The 17,541-nt window shown below is 39.7% G+C and overlaps 1 protein-coding gene across 1 annotated transcript in view; it reads left to right on the plus strand.

Annotated features, from left to right (window-relative positions):
- The window catches only part of LOC136885334 (GRIP and coiled-coil domain-containing protein 2), a 105,041-nt gene extending 96,682 nt beyond the window's left edge, over positions 1-8,359 (plus strand). Inside the window, exons 21-22 of the mRNA XM_068230286.1 lie at positions 4,035-4,145; positions 7,942-8,359. Of these exons, the coding sequence (XP_068086387.1) occupies positions 4,035-4,102 (68 nt within the window). The 3' untranslated portion in view covers positions 4,103-4,145; positions 7,942-8,359. The remainder of the gene's footprint in view (positions 1-4,034; positions 4,146-7,941) is intronic.
- The last annotated feature ends 9,182 nt before the right edge of the window (positions 8,360-17,541 follow it).

A 17,541-nucleotide genomic window follows, 5' to 3' on the forward strand; every position in this document is an offset into this window, starting at 1 on the left:
GTAAGGTTATGATCGTCAGTGATTTATCCAAGTGCATTATTTGAACATTGTAAATGCACCTTGTTGGATACATTTCGGAAATAGTTTTTCCATGGCATTGGAAAGGTTTAAACTGTGAATCGAGGTGATGGCATGTATTAATGGGTCTTAGAACACTTTGTGACGCGGCAAGTGTTTACATTTCTGAAGTACAAGAGAAGTGCCATGGCGGGAAATCGTACAAGGATAGAGTCATAGGAAAGTTTGATTTTAAGGGCATCGGGTACTTTCTGTGTAAATACAAGGCATCTAAAATGCATACAGTATAGTACTCCAATGAATAAAGCACTTGCACATGGGAGCCAGCATAGATTTCTCCTCGTCTTTGAATCGTGCTTTTTTTTTCTTTCTTTCATTGTGTGAGGTTATATTTGCCAGTGAGATATGTAAGTGCATTATTTGAATACTGTAAATGCACATTTTTGGATAAATTTTGGAAATATTTCTTTTTTCATGGCATTTGAAAGGTATAAACTGTGAATAAAGGTTAACTGCATGCAGTAACGGGCCTTAGAATATTTCGTAACGCGGCAAGGGTTGGTACTTCTGAATTGCGAATTGGCGGTTAATTCGAAATCACGTAATTCGAAGTCCGATTTTTGAGTCCCAGCGACTTCGAATTAACGAGGTTTTACTGTACCTGTTTGAGTTACACTGCCAACTGTACGGAATGATTCCGCTATTATATCATGACAAGTTAACAGTATCATTAAATCTAAAATGACTACACCGAGAGGTAGCATGTTTTACTACTTCTTCATTTCCCGTTTCCAGTCTTCTGGGTTGGGTTGTGAATCAAGGACCCTACTGTTTTCTCTCTCTCCTCCACTCCCTTCCTTCCTCCAATATTTCTTCTACTTTTACTCCTCTCTTCTCTATACTCTCCTTCACCCGTATCCGTCCACCTCTTTCTGAGCTTTCCCCGTTCTCTTCTTCCTATTATTTTCTCTGTAAATATTCACTTTGGAACTCTATCCTCTTCCATTCTCATCAGCTCCCATTAGAGTTCGTCTTGCAGTTTACGGAATTCAATTCTCTCTCCGATTTCTGCATTTCTGACCTAATCCCTTTGTATCTTCCCAATTATTCCTCTAAGGAATTTAATCTCGGCTGTTTGGATTTGATTTCATCACATTTTGTTGTCCATGTGTCTGCCGAATATGTAAAAATTGGTGTGCAATACATTGAGTACAGAATTTTCTTGCATTTCTCTGGGGCATCCTGGTTCCATATTATACCTCTCACACATTGGTAAAACCCATTGGCTTGTTGGATTCTCTTTTTAATTTCTTCATTTATTTTCTCATCTTCTGCAAGTCTACTCCCCAAATATTTGAAGCTTTTCACAACTGCTAATGGTCTTCCATGTACTTCAATATTCCCTCTTCCCTCTCTATTACCTTCTACTAAATTTATTTATCCACTATTTACAGTTCTTTACATGTTCTTTTCCATTTGAGTTTTCCACTCAACAGAGTTTTTACTTATGATTGTGGTTGAACACACTGTTTACCGTTGTTTTGAACTCCTGTTCTCCATGCAGCTTCTCACAGTGTAGTGTCATTCCAGAACTGTTCACAACTAGCAAGCCTCACTGAACATCAGCGTAGCTGTCTGACAGACTCACTCCTCATGGATTTGTGACGGTCTCATAATTACTTTGGTCACTCGCGACTGGCTCATTCAAGACTCGCTCTGTGTTCCTGCAGCTGCGCTTTTTACATAGATCTGCGGAAGATTCTCGTAATATCCATTTCTGGATATTTCTCGGTGCATTCTTCAGTGTTAGGAAGCTTCCTTACCATGATCCTTAACAATTATATTGAAGTGAAAGCCATTTGCTTTCCGAATTAGTTAACTTTTAAGTTATCTGGTGCCGGGCTGAGTGGCTCAGACGGTTAAGGCGCTGGCCTTCTAACCCCAACTTGGCAGATTCGATCCTGGCTCAGTCTGGTGGTATTTGAAGGTGCTCGAATACGACAGCCCCGTGTCGGTAGATTTACTGGCACGTAAAAGAACTCCTGCGGGACTAAATTCCGGCACCTCGGCGTCTCCGAAGACCTTAAAAAGTAGTTAGTGGGACGTAAAACAAACAACATTATTATTATTAAGTTATCTGGTATGTTAAAATGATTGCAAGGTAAATAAATTCTAAAGGAATACCTAAATAAGAGAACATTTCTCGCATTAGTTGTGAGAGACTGGAAAACGTACAGGTTACAACTTAACATTTCACCTGCGGTTTTGTTTTGCTCGCTGCTGACCCTGTGGATATTGTCACTGCTGCGCCAGCATCGTAGTCTTACACCAGCCCCACACACCTCGGCCTTCATGGTCACAATATCTTCATTGCATCAAAATATTTAATATTGAAGCAGTTCCTTCACAGTATGCAAACAGCAGAATTCTGCAATAGACAAAGCTCATCTCCTGATGTGCCCCAAAATTAGACCACACCTCCCAGTACTTCTTCGTACGTGTTGATATTCTTCCCCTTTCTTGTGTAGAGAAAATTCTAGTTGGGATTTTCTTTGTGAGTGTAAGGTGGAAAGTCATATTTTTAAGTGTTCTGTTTACTTTTTTCTTATCCATAGTGTCATCCGGTGTAAGGCCAATTTCTTCCAAATCTTCCCTGATTTCTTTTATCCATCTGCATCCAGTTGTAGTATTCTTTTGAAGCAAGATTGTACTGCACTAGCTGTTTCAGAAGTCTCAAATCTGGTATTCTCAGGATGTGGCCAATGTACCCTAGTCTTTTCTTGCACATGGTATCAGTAATGGAATATAATTTCTGATGTGCAACATTGTTAGGTATTATTCGCCGTTGCCCATCTTTTTGATAGCTTTTAAAGTTCTTCCAATTCGTCTTTCGATCTTCTGTAATCTGTCAGTTTTGGATTGTTCGTTTAGATGGAAGAATGTTTCTGGCTTTATGACTGTATTGTAACGTTTGATTTTTGCATTAATGGATACACTTTTTTTTTTCAAAGTTAATTTTTGTGCCTTAGATAACTTGTTTGCCTTTATCTGAATTGAAGGTTTTCATTTAAATTTTTTTTTTTATTAACTCGCCTAAATATTTGAATAGTGTTACAGGAGATTAGTAGAATGAATCCAAAATTTTGCCATTAGAAAAAAACAACATACAGCAGACTCCCTCTAGTTTGGCGACCTCGGGACGGGACCCTAGGCTGGACTAACCGACAGTATTTAGCTTAAGTGAAATACAATATATAAATAAAGAACCAATTATAAGGCAAGTAGCATTAATGTGTCTTTACCAAATGTACTCACCTGAAATGAGTTGATGTTGTCTTCATGATGTCTCCATACACCATTGAAGTTTCACTCCCGATGAGAGATGAACACTCGTGGTGGAAAATTAATTGCAGAAAAACATATTACAGGAACTCAGAATTTAATTTGTAAAGGTACACTAACACTTTGTATGCACTTCACAGACTGTCGTAAACAAAAGGAACTCCCATTACAGTGTAGTACTGTGTCATAAACTCTGCAGAATTAAAAACTTAAAAGAAATCGGTTATCTCTTTTTGTTGTTTTTTTTGTGTCAAGTGCTTTTTTAGAAGCAAAATCATGTCCCTTCTTTATAAACATTACATCAACTGCTGTTGCTTTTGTCTGCTGCTCGATGTAAGTCACTGCCGATTGTAAACCTGCACTTCCTCAGCGTGACTCATTTTCCCCTCTTCATTCAAGGACAGGTGCCGGCCGGACTTTCCGGCGGTCGAACTAACCTAAGCCGAACTAGAGGGAGTCTACTGTAGTAAAATATGGGAGAGGAAGAAAGAAGATAATGGTAGTGGTGGGGATACGATGATGGTATTACGTTACTGGAGGGATTGTTTTTTTATGCGCTCATGCCCTGTGTTGTGGCTTCAGTGTTAAGACCTGACTTCATTTGATTATTGACTATAGAAAAGAATTCTGAGAAGATATGGCAGGTAATGCACGAGACTGTTTGTGTGTTTCAGGTGGAGTGGACCAGGGAGGCGGGCGAGGATGGGGCAGTTACCTCCATATATGGCCCAGCAATGCTTGAACAATCTACATTTACCTTTGTCTTTCATGGGTTGAAACCAAAGGTAAGAGGAAACGTATCCAATGTATATTTTTAAGGACATTCTTTGCAGTGATATTTCTATAGAAAAATATTTATAAAGGAACACATGATATGATAGTCACAATGACAGGTTAGTATAGGAAAAATGGGGGAAAACGATAAACATGAAAACTAAAAATGCACAAGAACGATCTCCACATTCTTCACAAACTGCCATCTTACATTGTCCGGCTTCATGCCTAAATGGTTAGCGTGGTGGCCTTTGGTCACAGGGTTCCCGGGTTCGATTCCCGGCAGGGTCGGGAATTTTAACCATAATTGGTTAATTTCACTGGCACGGGGGCTGGGTGTATGTGTCGTCTTCATCATCATTTCATCCTCATTACAACGCGCAGGTCGCCTATGGGCGTCAAATCAAAAGACCTGCATCTGGCGAGCCGAACTTGTCCTCAGACACTCCCGGCACTAAAAAAAAGCCATATGCCATTTCATCTTACATTGTCTTGTTCCTCATCAATCACATGCCTTTGTATTATGTAAGACCTGCGTAGCAGGGGGAGAGGTGATGCTCCCACGTGGCGTGTCCCAGGTGACAGATAGGGGGGTCCTAACCGGCTTGCCGGCGGACTTGAGGGAAATAAAATACCTCTCGCGGACCAAACACACATCCCCTGTGGGTGGGGGAGGCAGACGAATAATACACCCACGGTATCCCCTGCCTGTCGTGAGAGTCAACTAAAAGGGGCGACCAAGGGCTGATTGTATTAGAACTATGAAACCACTTTTGATTAGTACCATCACGCGCGGAACACCATGGGTCGCTTTTACTTGCGAGTAGTACCACTCTGTTAGGTACTGAATAGTTTTGTGATTCGTAGCACTCGAGCGGGGTTCAGTGTGGGTTTCCAGTATCTGTGAGTCGTACCTATGTGAGCAACACCACGGGTCTGGGCGTTGTGTATGAGTTGTACCACTATATGAGCGACACCGTGGATCTGCGTTGCCAGTGATTAGTACCCACTATGTGAGGAACACCACGGGAATGCCGGCGTCCGTGATTAGTACACCTAGGTGAGGAACCTCATCGGTTTGTGTTGGCTATGAATGGCGCCATTGTGTGAGAAACACCATAGGTCTGCGTTGCCTATACGAAGTACAATACTTGTGAGTAGTACCTTAATGTTTGGAACACCGTGAGTTTACGCTACCTTTGATTAGTACCGCGGCTTGAGAAATATCATGGTTCTCCTTTACTACCGATAAGTGCCATTATGCGGGATCGTTGACATAGATATTGACCCATTCAGACAAGCATCATCGATTCAGGATTGGGCTTTGGAAGCAATCCCTTGGTCAGTAATATTTTTTTCTGGGAATGTGAGGCATTGCGCATTTTATCCACTGCTTGTTTTAAATTCATATTCATCATTTCATTCCTCATCATCACGTTTTGAATTCGGGTCAGTGGATGGATTTTGTACTTTTAAATTGTAATCCCATTTCGTCTCATTTCGTACCATAGGGGCCGATGACCTAGATGTTAGGCCCCTCTAAACAGCAAGCATCATCATCATCATGTATTATGTAAGATATATATCGATATCTCAGAACTCCATTACTACTGGACGAGTTGGCCGTGTGGTTAGGGAAGCGCAGCTGTGAGCTTGCATCCGGGAGATATTATTATTACCCAAAGAGATTTTAAAATTATATAAGTATTGCATAGGTGGACACACAGATCTCTCTCTTGAACTTTATACAGGGTGCTTGGAAACAGCGTGAACCAAGTATATGAGCATTAGAGTGTTGGCCATGTTAATGAGTTATTTGAAAAAAAATTATGTCGATATCTCACGCTGTTGTCATTTTATCAGCTTCTGAAATTAGCCAATCAGACGGGAGGTCCTTGTTCAAGTCCCTCCCCTGGAGAAATTTATTTCTTTTATAGGCGCTCTCAAGCCGGTCGTAAGCCACGTGCAGATTTAGCAACACTGCCTCGTAAAGCCCATTTGAATTCACCTGCGAAGTGATATGATTATCTAACTTCAGCAGCACGAGATATCAACGTAATTTTTTCAAATTACCTATCAGTATGACCAAGGCTCTAACGCTCATATACCCGGTTCACGTTGTTTCTGACCAACCTGTAGTCAATACGGAACCTGAAAAATTAATTTAGTTACTTGTAATACCCAGATTGTCTTCTCTCAGGAGGAAAAGTATTTTCATTAATTTGTATTACACTGCATGTTGTTCTCTGTTCTTATTAAAAGCAACTTCAAATAATAAGTGCTGCATGTTTGTTTTTTCATTCATGGAATTGGAGAATGAAAGGGAACTCCTGTTGGCTTCAAACTCGGCAGTGGTAAACCAATTTTTGAAGGGCAAGAACGAATGTTCATTCGGCTCTCAATGTTGAACAATATCTACAGGTGTTCCAAAAGTCCCATTACCCCCCTACCTTACTCTGTACTACACTTAGCTCTCGATTTACCATAATCGGATCAACCGCGTTGCGGCTTAAAACACTAAAAATGCACTAGTGTTAGGAGTTACAGTAATACAATATTACAAAGGGTCGGGATAATATTGCCGAGTCGTAATAGTAGCAGGGGTAGCGCGACCTTTAAGTTAGGTAGTCTGAATATTCTTTGCCTTATTAGTTTCGAGTTTTGAATTTTCAACGAATTTGTCTTCAGCTGTAAACTATCTAGCTTTCTTCTTCTCCATGACTGAATGTCCTGCAAACCACCATATGTAAGTACAGTAGGCTTAATTTACGTACATTGGAAACAATCATCAAGAACAGGACCGCTAAATTGAGAAGAAATTGAGAATGCTGTTATTCTAAAATTTGAAATTCATCTGCATTTTTCCATCACGTTGTCACCTGGCATGTTGTCTCCTCTCAAATTTGGATTGGCAAGCTTTTTCGCTCCCCTCCTAGCCATTCGTGGTGATGGTGAGTCTACAAAGACAGACTATCAGTTCTGAGTTTTCAACACAGTGATTTCGTCCTATTTTTAAAAATTGTATCGAACTGCAAAATGTTTAGACGAAGAGGTCCACAACCTCATTGTAAGCACTTATTGTTCGTTTCTGTCTGTATCATTTGTTTTCATTTCTTTTCTTCTTAGGCTTAACACACTTTTTAGATTCAATTATGTATAATAACTTTTTTCACTGAATTTGTCTCATCTAATGATGGAAATGTTGTATATTGTATTATTTTTTATTTCCGTCATGTCTCTTCCGTTTTTAATTTGTTCCTTCATTATGTTTTTAGCACAATTATGTAAATAACTTTAACCCCCACGTTATGTATTGAATAGGAGGATACATTAAATATTTCCTTTGTAAAGTGAAAACCGTCAATATGGAATGATTCTAATATGTTGTAATGTGGTAGCACATTCGCTGCTTCCCCTGACAAAATTAATTAGAACTCGACCCAACAGAGGTTCGGATTCTTTGTCATCTGATAGAGCAAAAGCAGAATGTTGAAATTGAAGCTGAGGCAACCAAATTGATTCATATTAAAATGTTTGCACTTGGTAGCTGTGGCCATATATGAAGATAATGTTGTGCCGGGCCAATTAGCTTTGATGGTAAAGTGCTGGCTCTCGGTGTTCAGTTGAGGGATTTGATCCCAGTTCAATCTGGGGGGAATTTGAAGGTATTCTTGTGCCAGAAAAAGAGGTGTGCCACGTAAAAAGAACTCCCGCAGGACAAAATTCTGAAGCCTCGGCATCTCCAAGAACTGTAAAGATAGTTAGTGGGATATAAAACCAATAACATCCTTATTATTTCTTTTCCAGAGTGTGATGTTTCACATTTTCCTGTCACAAGAAAGTACTGTTGGGCCAACAGAGGGAAAGACGCCTCTTATCACCGTCTCCTAGCTCTGCTGTGAAGATCGCAACTGCAAGGAACTGTGTGTACTTAACAAGGAGTATTGTGAAACTTTTTTTTTCCTGATCCTTTATTTATTGCTTACTGAGGACTGCCTCATGATGCAGGAAAAGGATTCTTAAGCCAAATTCGTATAAAAATCTGTTAAATCGGTTGAAAGTGACATTGTGTGTTTATATGCATGTTCAAAACAAATTAGAACAGACAGCGAATTATTTAATCTACACTGATCTCTGGTTTGTACTTCTATCATGTCATCTGGTCACCGACATGAAGCGTGACTGACTGACAGACTGAAATATACAAAATGATTCTAAATAGCAATTTTCTTGCTCGTTACTAATGATTTCACCGTGCAAATCTCGTTTTATACTAAGGAACTAAGTTCCTGCTAGAGGATTTGAGAATAGAGAAATAAATTTAGTTGATTCTAAAACTATGTGCTGTAGTTGCAATCATAAGTCTTTGAAAGATAATATAGTGATTTGCTGATAAATAAATTACAAGATTCTCTAGTTATATGCTAGTAATTCATATTTCATTGTGGTTGAAATTTTGCTGAACAACTCCACCATTGGCAAGGGTGAAGTGACCGATGTCTTCCATATTTATCTGACAGTGAAACGAACAGGGATTGGTGTTGTGCTCGATTGATTCTTGAGGCATATTTTATGACCTCAGGACCGATTTGCATACTGGATGCTATTAAAATGTATCCCACTGTGTAATCATTAATGCAAGATAAAAAATGTATTATAAATATTCACTCAATTGGTAACTTGTTCTATATAAAATCTTTGATGATGCTGATGCTTGTTGTTTAAAGGGGCCTAACATCGAAGGTCATCGGCCCTATAAAATCTTTGTTTCTTGTTTGCATGCCTTTTATGACATGCTCTGAGTGGTAGGAAAATAAGTGTTGATTTTTAATTTAATCATGTGTATACTTTCAGAATATTTACTGAGCTATTTCTATAATGTCATCTAGTCTGCGACTTGAAGTATGACAATGCATTTTGAATGTATAGTTTTCTACAGCTTCCTGAAAGTTTGTTGGGGTGTTTGCTGACACATGTCAATATGTCACCGTTATGTATTAGGATAGTCCTGTGATTGAAATTCTCTAACGAACATATAAACAAAGAGGATGTTAGTATTTAGAACTGATCACAATTTTGTACATAATGTTGGCTGTTTCTTGTTTGAAAACAGTATTTTCGTAATGCCATGTGAGAACACCTTTTCAACATCAGTCCCTGTGCCATACAGCATCCGTCACACTCAACCACCGTGAAGAATGAATTACTCTTTTGTAGATTTGCTCTCCAGTATTAATGTAGCGTTTGCTGTATCGCTAATCTTGTTGAAATTTTGCTCTTGAACTTTTGTAATCCCCGTGCTGTATCAGTGTGCCATGTGTGATCCAAAGTATTTCATTACAAAACATCAAACAAAGATGAGAATGTGGAAAGTTGGCAGGGGTTGGGAATTCAGACTGCTTCAGAATGTTATTCCTGTTTCTAGTCCTTGATCTAATACACTGGTAAAGGAAGTTCATTCTAGTTAAAATTTAGTTCTTCTTCATAATCATCCTGGCCTTTTCCCAAAATGGTGGGGGAGGGGAGGGCACTGTTTGTGGATTTAGCTCAGTTTTATTTTATGGATACCAATCCTGATGCCAAATCTACGAGGGCAAGTCAATAAGTATCTGCAGTTTTGCTCTAATTGTCTTTAGGTTGGCTCTATGGCGTTGTGTGCTCATCAGCCGCTAGATGACACCATTTCCTACATCTGTGGTTGGTTTCAGCATTAGCAGATCAGTACAGCTTGCACTGTTGCGACGTAACGATAGCTGCACCACTCTCTGTTTTCACCAAAGAAGAACAGCGTTCCATAATCCGCTATTTGCGGTCTGAGGGTGTACCAGGGGCGGAAATTCATAGAACAGTCACTCGTCTGTTATTCAGGATCATATCATGCACTTGTTCAATATTGGCATCATTTACGGCTCCAGATAGATGCCCGGATCTTCTCTCATTCTGCACGCTCTTGCGACCCCGTGTGAACTGTTCAGTCCACTAGTAAACAATTCGCTGTGGCAAAACATTGTCCCCATTTTGTGCTGATAGTCTTCTATGAATTTCCGCTCCTGGTACACCCTCAGACCACAAAAACTGATCACGGAACACTGTTCTTCCTTGCTGCAAACACGAGTGGTACGGCCATCTTTACGTTGGAATAGCACGAGCTATACTGATTTGATAACGCTGAAACCTAACACGGACGTAGACAACCATGCCATCCGGCAGCTGCTGAGCACACAAATGCCATAGGGCCAGCTTAAAGACAATTACAACAAAATTGCAGACACTTATTGATATGCCTACGTATATGAAGAGATATATTCACTGTTGTCTATCTCTGCTGTGATTGATAGTGTGATGAGTTGTTTGTTTGTCTATATGAAGAGGCGTGTACCAATGCCCAGTCCCCGAGCCCGAGGAATTAACCAAACACGGCTAAAATCCTCGGCCTGTCTGAGAGTCAACCCCAGACCCTGTGAACTGAAAGCTGTAAAGTTGACTATTCAGCAAAGGAGCTGCAACCAGTTAATTGACTTCTCACTGTAGAAATATGGAGGGTTGAGTTTCTTGCAGTAGAACTTGGAGGTTTACCAAGAAATGAGGAAATAAAAATCTTCTTCTTCAGTTTCCAGTCTTCTAGGTTGGGTTGTGAATCAAGGACCTCCACAGATTTCTATTTTTTTCACAGTTCCCCAGGACGTGCCGCTTTTGGGGGACACTCTATCAGTTTCCGAGGCCTCAACTCGCTCTCCATCATTTTATAGGCTATTAGTATGATGGGGTTGCTACACCCAAAGGCATGTTGTACCTACTGCCAGGATTTTTTCAGGCCGTCCCTAACATGGGGAAACGGACGGAGTGAAGATGCTGCTAGATGGACTTTTGTAGTATTACTCCACCAAGGACCATCGCCTCTCCTAAAGAGCCTCATCTGTCCGAAACCACTGGCCTCTTTAGATTGCACTCGTATTTATCCCCGAGTTCAGGGCTGCTTCTTCCGCCATCTCCACTGTACTGACGTCCACTTTCTCCGCTGTGGATGCCGTTGTGGTCTTTGCTCGTAACCATGAGCTGGGACCCTTACCAGATGTTATACACAGGGTTAGTGTGCTTTGGGACTCGCATACAGAAGGGTGCCATTCCCAAAGTAGGGCTGCCTCCAGAGAGGGTCCCTACCTGCTACCTTGATATGTATAAATACTATCCAGAATATAATGCAAATTCTGAAAGTAAGTAAAATCAGACCGGGCGAGTTGGCCGTGCGGTTAGGGCCGCGCAGCTGTGAGCTTGCATCCGGGAGATAGTGGGTTCGAACCCCACTGTTGGCAGCTCTGAAGGTTTTCCATTGTTTCCTATTTTTACACCAGACTAATGCTGGGGTTGTACTTTAATTAAGGCCACGCTCGCCTTCTTCCAACTCCCAGGCCTCCCATCGTCGCCATAAGACCTGTTTAAAACAAATCAGACTATACAGATCAAATCTCTGCTCTTGACCTTTTGTTCTCAAGACATCTGGCTTATGGTTGGCCTTTGGTCCAAGGTGCCCCAGGTTTGATTCCTGTCTGGGTCGGGGATTTTAACCTTCATTGGTTAATTCCGATGGCTTGGGGCCTGGAAGAATGTGCCGTCTTCAATATTAGAAATCATCATAGGTAGGGTCCCATTCTCACAGATGCGCAGGTCGACTCAAAACACCTGCATCAGGTTTCTGTGGGGACACATGCCATTATGCATATTCTCAGGACAGTGGGTTTGATTTCTGCCAAAGGAGGTTGATTCCTGAATGTCACTGAAATGCAGGGTTTTCCATTTCAGCGCTCTTTAGAATCTCTTTTCGATGTAAATAAAACCAAGGAAAACTATTTTGTATGCCTTTCTGTGTTAAATCGCACTTCAAGAGATCACATTAACAGCCTTAATACGATGATAAAAGTATGTATAGTAGCCAAGAAATTTTGGGGGAGTGGGGAGAATTAACAACTGCCATGCTGAGTAACTTGAGCCCAAGCCATTGGGTTCGATCCTGACTCGCTGCTGTGGTATTTGAAAACAGTCCTCAGATATGCCAGCCTAGTGCTGGTAGATTCACCAGGGCACAAAAGAACTGCTTTTTGAGACAAAATTCTGGTACCTTGCTGTGTCCAAAAACCATAAAAGTAGGTTAGTGGGATGTGAAACCTACATAATCATCATCATCATCATTAGAGATGGAAGAGGTTCAACCCTTTAAAGAATGAAGGTAAAATGAAAGACTTTCTAGGCCTTGCAAGCATAATGCCGTCAAGGTCAGAAGAGAATTGAAAGATGAAAGTGAGGAGTCTAGCATAAGTAAATAAAAGCAATGCCAGACTCAGCTAAGGGCCCCGTGGCTACCAACTGAAATTTCCAATTTGAGAATCTCAGGGTATGATAGTTGAGATGCCACTCACTTCTTACCAAGCTCCTGTGAATTAAAACCTGGCCAAGGTACGTGGGTTTGAAAAATAATAATGATGAATCGCATCTTTGTGGAATGGGTTCCATATAAAACTGGAGGTCCCTTTGGTATGATCACAATAACAGTAATCGTGTAAGAATTAAGGTGACTTGCTTTTTGTTTGTTGATGATCCCTGGGATTCACCTCATACAACAGGCAACAGATACTGTAGATTAGTGTTGGCAACTCGGTGTATGCTTCGAAGCAGTGGATCGATTCATTCAACTGTCCGTATCATTTGAATCACGGCACACGAGTCAGCTGACTTGCAGACATACAGTACTGAATGAGGAAAGAAAAAACCACACGCACTCTTTCTCTCTCTCTCTCTCTCTCCATTATTAGAACACTGGGCATTGGCGGGGAGCCAAATTTTTGTTGCGAGTGAGACTTAAAGAGCCATGCTCACTGAAAGAATCGTACGGACTCTTGCTCTCGGCTCATTTGAAAATTATACACTCACTTGTATTTCCGCTAACAGGGATGTATAAATAATAGTTGAATTCATTTGCAGTGTTATGAAAGTAGTTAAATTATAATTCCAAAGTAGATAGGCTAATTAGGTTTGTTTAGTTATTAGTTTAATGAATCTTGGTACAGTATTATGACATTTGAAAATTGATTCCGCTCAACTCTAGCCTACACTATGACTGTGAGTCATGCTCATGACCACTCAAATTAGCTGTTTTTTATTGGGAAGAACTGCTCAGCATTCTCTCAGTTCGTACATCACATCATTGCACAAGACTTCAATCATCGAATCATGCGATTACCGTTTGCACATGGACAAGTATTTTTTACATCTAATTCTGTATACTTATTTAATGGAGTTGTCACTGTGGGGGAAAGGCTTCGTAACATTGAATGTTGTTACTGCAACCTACCAGTGTACACAGATGTCAGAGGAACGGTCACTCTTATCTACCGTGTATTGGGTCACTGTATCAATTCAGTAGCGCAAACAGAATAAATGAATCAATTCAGTAAAGTGAATAAAATATCCCATCACTGCTATAGATAGATTCTACCGCTCATGTAGTTTTAGCAGCTGTTTATCTCAGACTGATAACGCGTTCACAGTTCCTGGCTTGTGTGCCGTGACCTGGGCCAATATCGCCGCTGTAATGAGCCCACCACTCACACAGAAACTCACATTCCACTCACCTGGCTTGTTATTATATTATTATTATTATGAAGGAGAGTTAAATTTTTTCCTGAAGGAAATTGGGAGAAATGTGGGAATTGTATAATAACAGACAAGAAACAACTGTGTTTTTGTGAAGGAAGTACTGAGAGATGACCCCTCAAGTTTTTATGTTTTGTAATGAAATAGTGGAAGTGGCATAGTTGCATAATGAAGAACATAGAGGAAAGGAGAAGAACGGTCTTGCTCTAGGTACGAAAACGGTGGCGAGTTACGTGGCAACTGTATTTTGTTTCCCAAGCTAGCTGGATAAGAGGGTTCAAGGTATATTTAAAAAGAATTAATTTTATCTCTGAAGCAATGATGCTTGGTTTGATGTAGATGGTATTTAGCTTATGATCGACAATAACTGAAGATTCCGGAAGAACAATCATATTGTGCAGACAGATTGGGAAAGAGAGAATGGTAGTATATAAGATTCAAAATTTATAATTATTATTATTCATTGTAAGTTTGCACAGTGTTGATATAGTACCTGGTAGATTAAACTGCCATAGAATACTTCCCTGACTACTTTGGAATTGGCGATAACATGCCCACTTTTCATCTCTTGTTTTCTCTTTTTATTTCTTCCTAGTAAAATTGGAAATTCACTATTGCATTCTGTAGCGTTCTAGCAAGTAACGTGTTCTCTATTGTTGTTGTTGTTATTATTATTATTATTATTATTATTATTATTATTATTATTATTATTATTATTATTATTATTATTATTATTATTATTATTATTTAGCATTTGATGCAAACACCTTATCTGACAGAATATGAAATATAAAAATGAGTCATTGACCGGGTCAGGAGTGGAATGAATGAAGCCCTCATCTTGCGGCGAGGATAGGAATTGTGCCAGCTGCCGAGGCCTGTCACACTCCTCTGGGGCAATGATTCATGACTGATAGATGAAATAAAATGATATTGGAGAGTGTTGCTGGAATGAAAGATGACAGGGAAAACCGGAGTACCCGGAGAAAAACCTGTCCATCCTCTGCTTTGTCCACCACAAATCTCGCATGGAGTGACCGAGATTTGAACCATGGAACCCAGCAGTGAGAGGCCAATGCACTGCCGCCTGAGCTACGGAGGCTTCACAGAATATGAAATATGCAAGTTAAAAATAAGAAAGAACTAATTACTTCATCTTCATTGTCTAGCCTAAGTGTTATCCTATGCAACATGATCAGCTCTTCTGCACGTTTGTTTCCATTTTACACAATCTGCAGAATCTTCCTTTTTCACATTGGCACTCATGTTTTCCTCAGTTTGATCAAACCGCCTTCATTGGAGCACCCTTGTGGTCACGTGCTGTGCTGAACTGCAAACCTGCTTTTGCCACTGTATCGTCGTTATTCTGTAATACATATCCATACTATCTGAGGTGAGCTTCCTGATTATACATTTTTTCCCCAGGTATTTGTAGGATGCCGAGTATCTTTCTTTGACGTTAGTGACATAGTCCAGTCTTGATAAGAAGCTCTGGGCCAACGCAGCATCTTCATTTCCAAAATGTGCAAGATTTGCTTACATCTGTCAGTTACTGACCAACATTTAGCTCCATATAAAGCAAGAAATCTATCCAGAGTGCAACAGTGTCGGATTTCAGCCATACAGGACTTTGCCTATCATATAAGTCCCCAGTCATCTGCTACCATTTTCTCCAAGCTGCTTGTTTTCACATTCACACTTCTCTAAAGACATCTCCACCTGAAGTTATGTATGTGTACTTGAATCCGAATACCTTGTGGAGTTGTTGCTCATCCGTGGATATTGAGTCATCTGTTTGTTTACCGCACTCCAGATATTCAGTTTCGTAAATCCTCAATTCATATGTGCCAACTTCCAAAAATCAGGAGATTCTTTTGCGGCATACGCCAATACGACACATCATTGATGACGTAACTTGGAGATACTTAACACATTATATTACTCAGTTATGTCATTTCTCTTATTTATTAATTAATTAATTTATTTATTTATTTATTTATTTATACTGAAATACTGCATGTATCTGAGCTTTAGAACATAAAACTCTTCATTGTAACTGCCTTAGGCTTCTTCATAAATTTCTGAACTAGATTTATGCTCAAAGCATTGGTCTTCTTCCAAAATCATTTTTCGGGAAGATTCGGTCTGAATTGAGTTTTTGTCCTTGTACAAATGCCAAAAAAATTGTCTCTCAGTCTGCATTGTTATGTGGAAATGATAAAATAAAAAACATTACGTTAGAGATTTTTTCATATTTAAGAGCACCACCAGCTGATTGCCTCTGTCTTGCCAGAGCCCATGAACATCAATTCTCTCCAGTTACTTAAGAAATGAGGAAAAACCTGGGATTTTCAAAAAATACAGGAATACTAAATCTATTCTCAAAATCGGGAGGTAAGTCTCTGCGATCAGGAGGGAGGTGACAGAGCTGAGCCATGGTGAACATCAGTTAATGTTGAAAGAATGTGTAGTTCTTGCTGCACACATTGGATATAAGCTTCTGATACTCCAAGTAATAAAGATTGCAGATAATATGGCCATGATCGTTAAGGCGTTCCCTGTAAATTCGTGTTGTAGTATTATGAACTAGCAACACAAAACCAATTTGTATTGAATAGGTGGATTAAAATAATCACTATATTATAAGCATTTATAATACGGGAGAGTGTTATAATACGGGTCTAATCATGAGATTAGTTACATGTAATAAGAAAATTGTTTGCGTTGTTTCACGAAATAGGGCTGACTCCATTGCTTTATTTATGTGAAAGATGCATAAATAAAGAGAAGCAATATTGATAATCATTCATTATTCCTTATATAATCTTGATTAGGACTATAATATAGCCCTAATCAAATACATAATAAATTACTGTTTCACTCTGTAAGGCCATTAAGGGATTTTATAGAATATTAATGTGAAGATATACGTCTGTCAAAATGAGAAATCCTTATTTTGTCTTCTGCTTCCCTTCACACACATAATAATGGAATATGATTACAAGATCATTATTTTCCATGAATTTTGCTGCATTCGCACTTATCGCAAAATAAGTAAATTTTGCTTTAAACTGGCTTTGTCACTTTAATTTGTGAAAGCAAAATCACTAATTTCTTAACCAGAATCATATGATTTTTAAGATTTTCAAAATCACTACAAAATATTTTTTGTTGTGTTTATCCTTAATGCAAAAAACTCATGCCTCTACACATAGCCAAGAACCACTGTGGACCACTTAAAGCATAACTGCCACACTACTGTACAGTTAACTTTAGATGTGGGTATGTTCAGGTCCTCTTAGCTCACCAAGAAGGCACAAAGGGGACATTCCAAAACTATCTGCTCCATTGCCTGTGGAGCTTCCCTGCAGTCGTAATTGAGACAGACAGCCCAGTTCTATTGATGAACGGAAGCAGTTCCTTCCCACACCACATTGCATGCAGTTGAGTCTACTCCAAGTACACAGAGGAAGATCAAAGCACTGCCCCCCCGTCACCCCTCATAGCGCTGTTCACCAACAGTCATTAGGACCAAAATGTCTGAATGTCGGTTCTGAAGCAGTTATACTTGAGATGAAACATTGGGCTTGGACTCGTCCAGTCCGGGAAGGATCTTTGGCATCATATCTTCAGGACTTTTAGACTTCGTTGATTGCCAGTCTATAAAGAAGTTGTAAGAAACAGTTATTGCAAATTACAAAAAAAACTATCATCTTGAATATTTAATATTAAGTAGCATTAGTCATACTTGAAGTAGTA

Source organism: Anabrus simplex, chromosome 14 (genome assembly GCF_040414725.1).
Source record: "Anabrus simplex isolate iqAnaSimp1 chromosome 14, ASM4041472v1, whole genome shotgun sequence".
NCBI classification, from domain to species: Eukaryota; Metazoa; Arthropoda; class Insecta; order Orthoptera; family Tettigoniidae; genus Anabrus; species Anabrus simplex.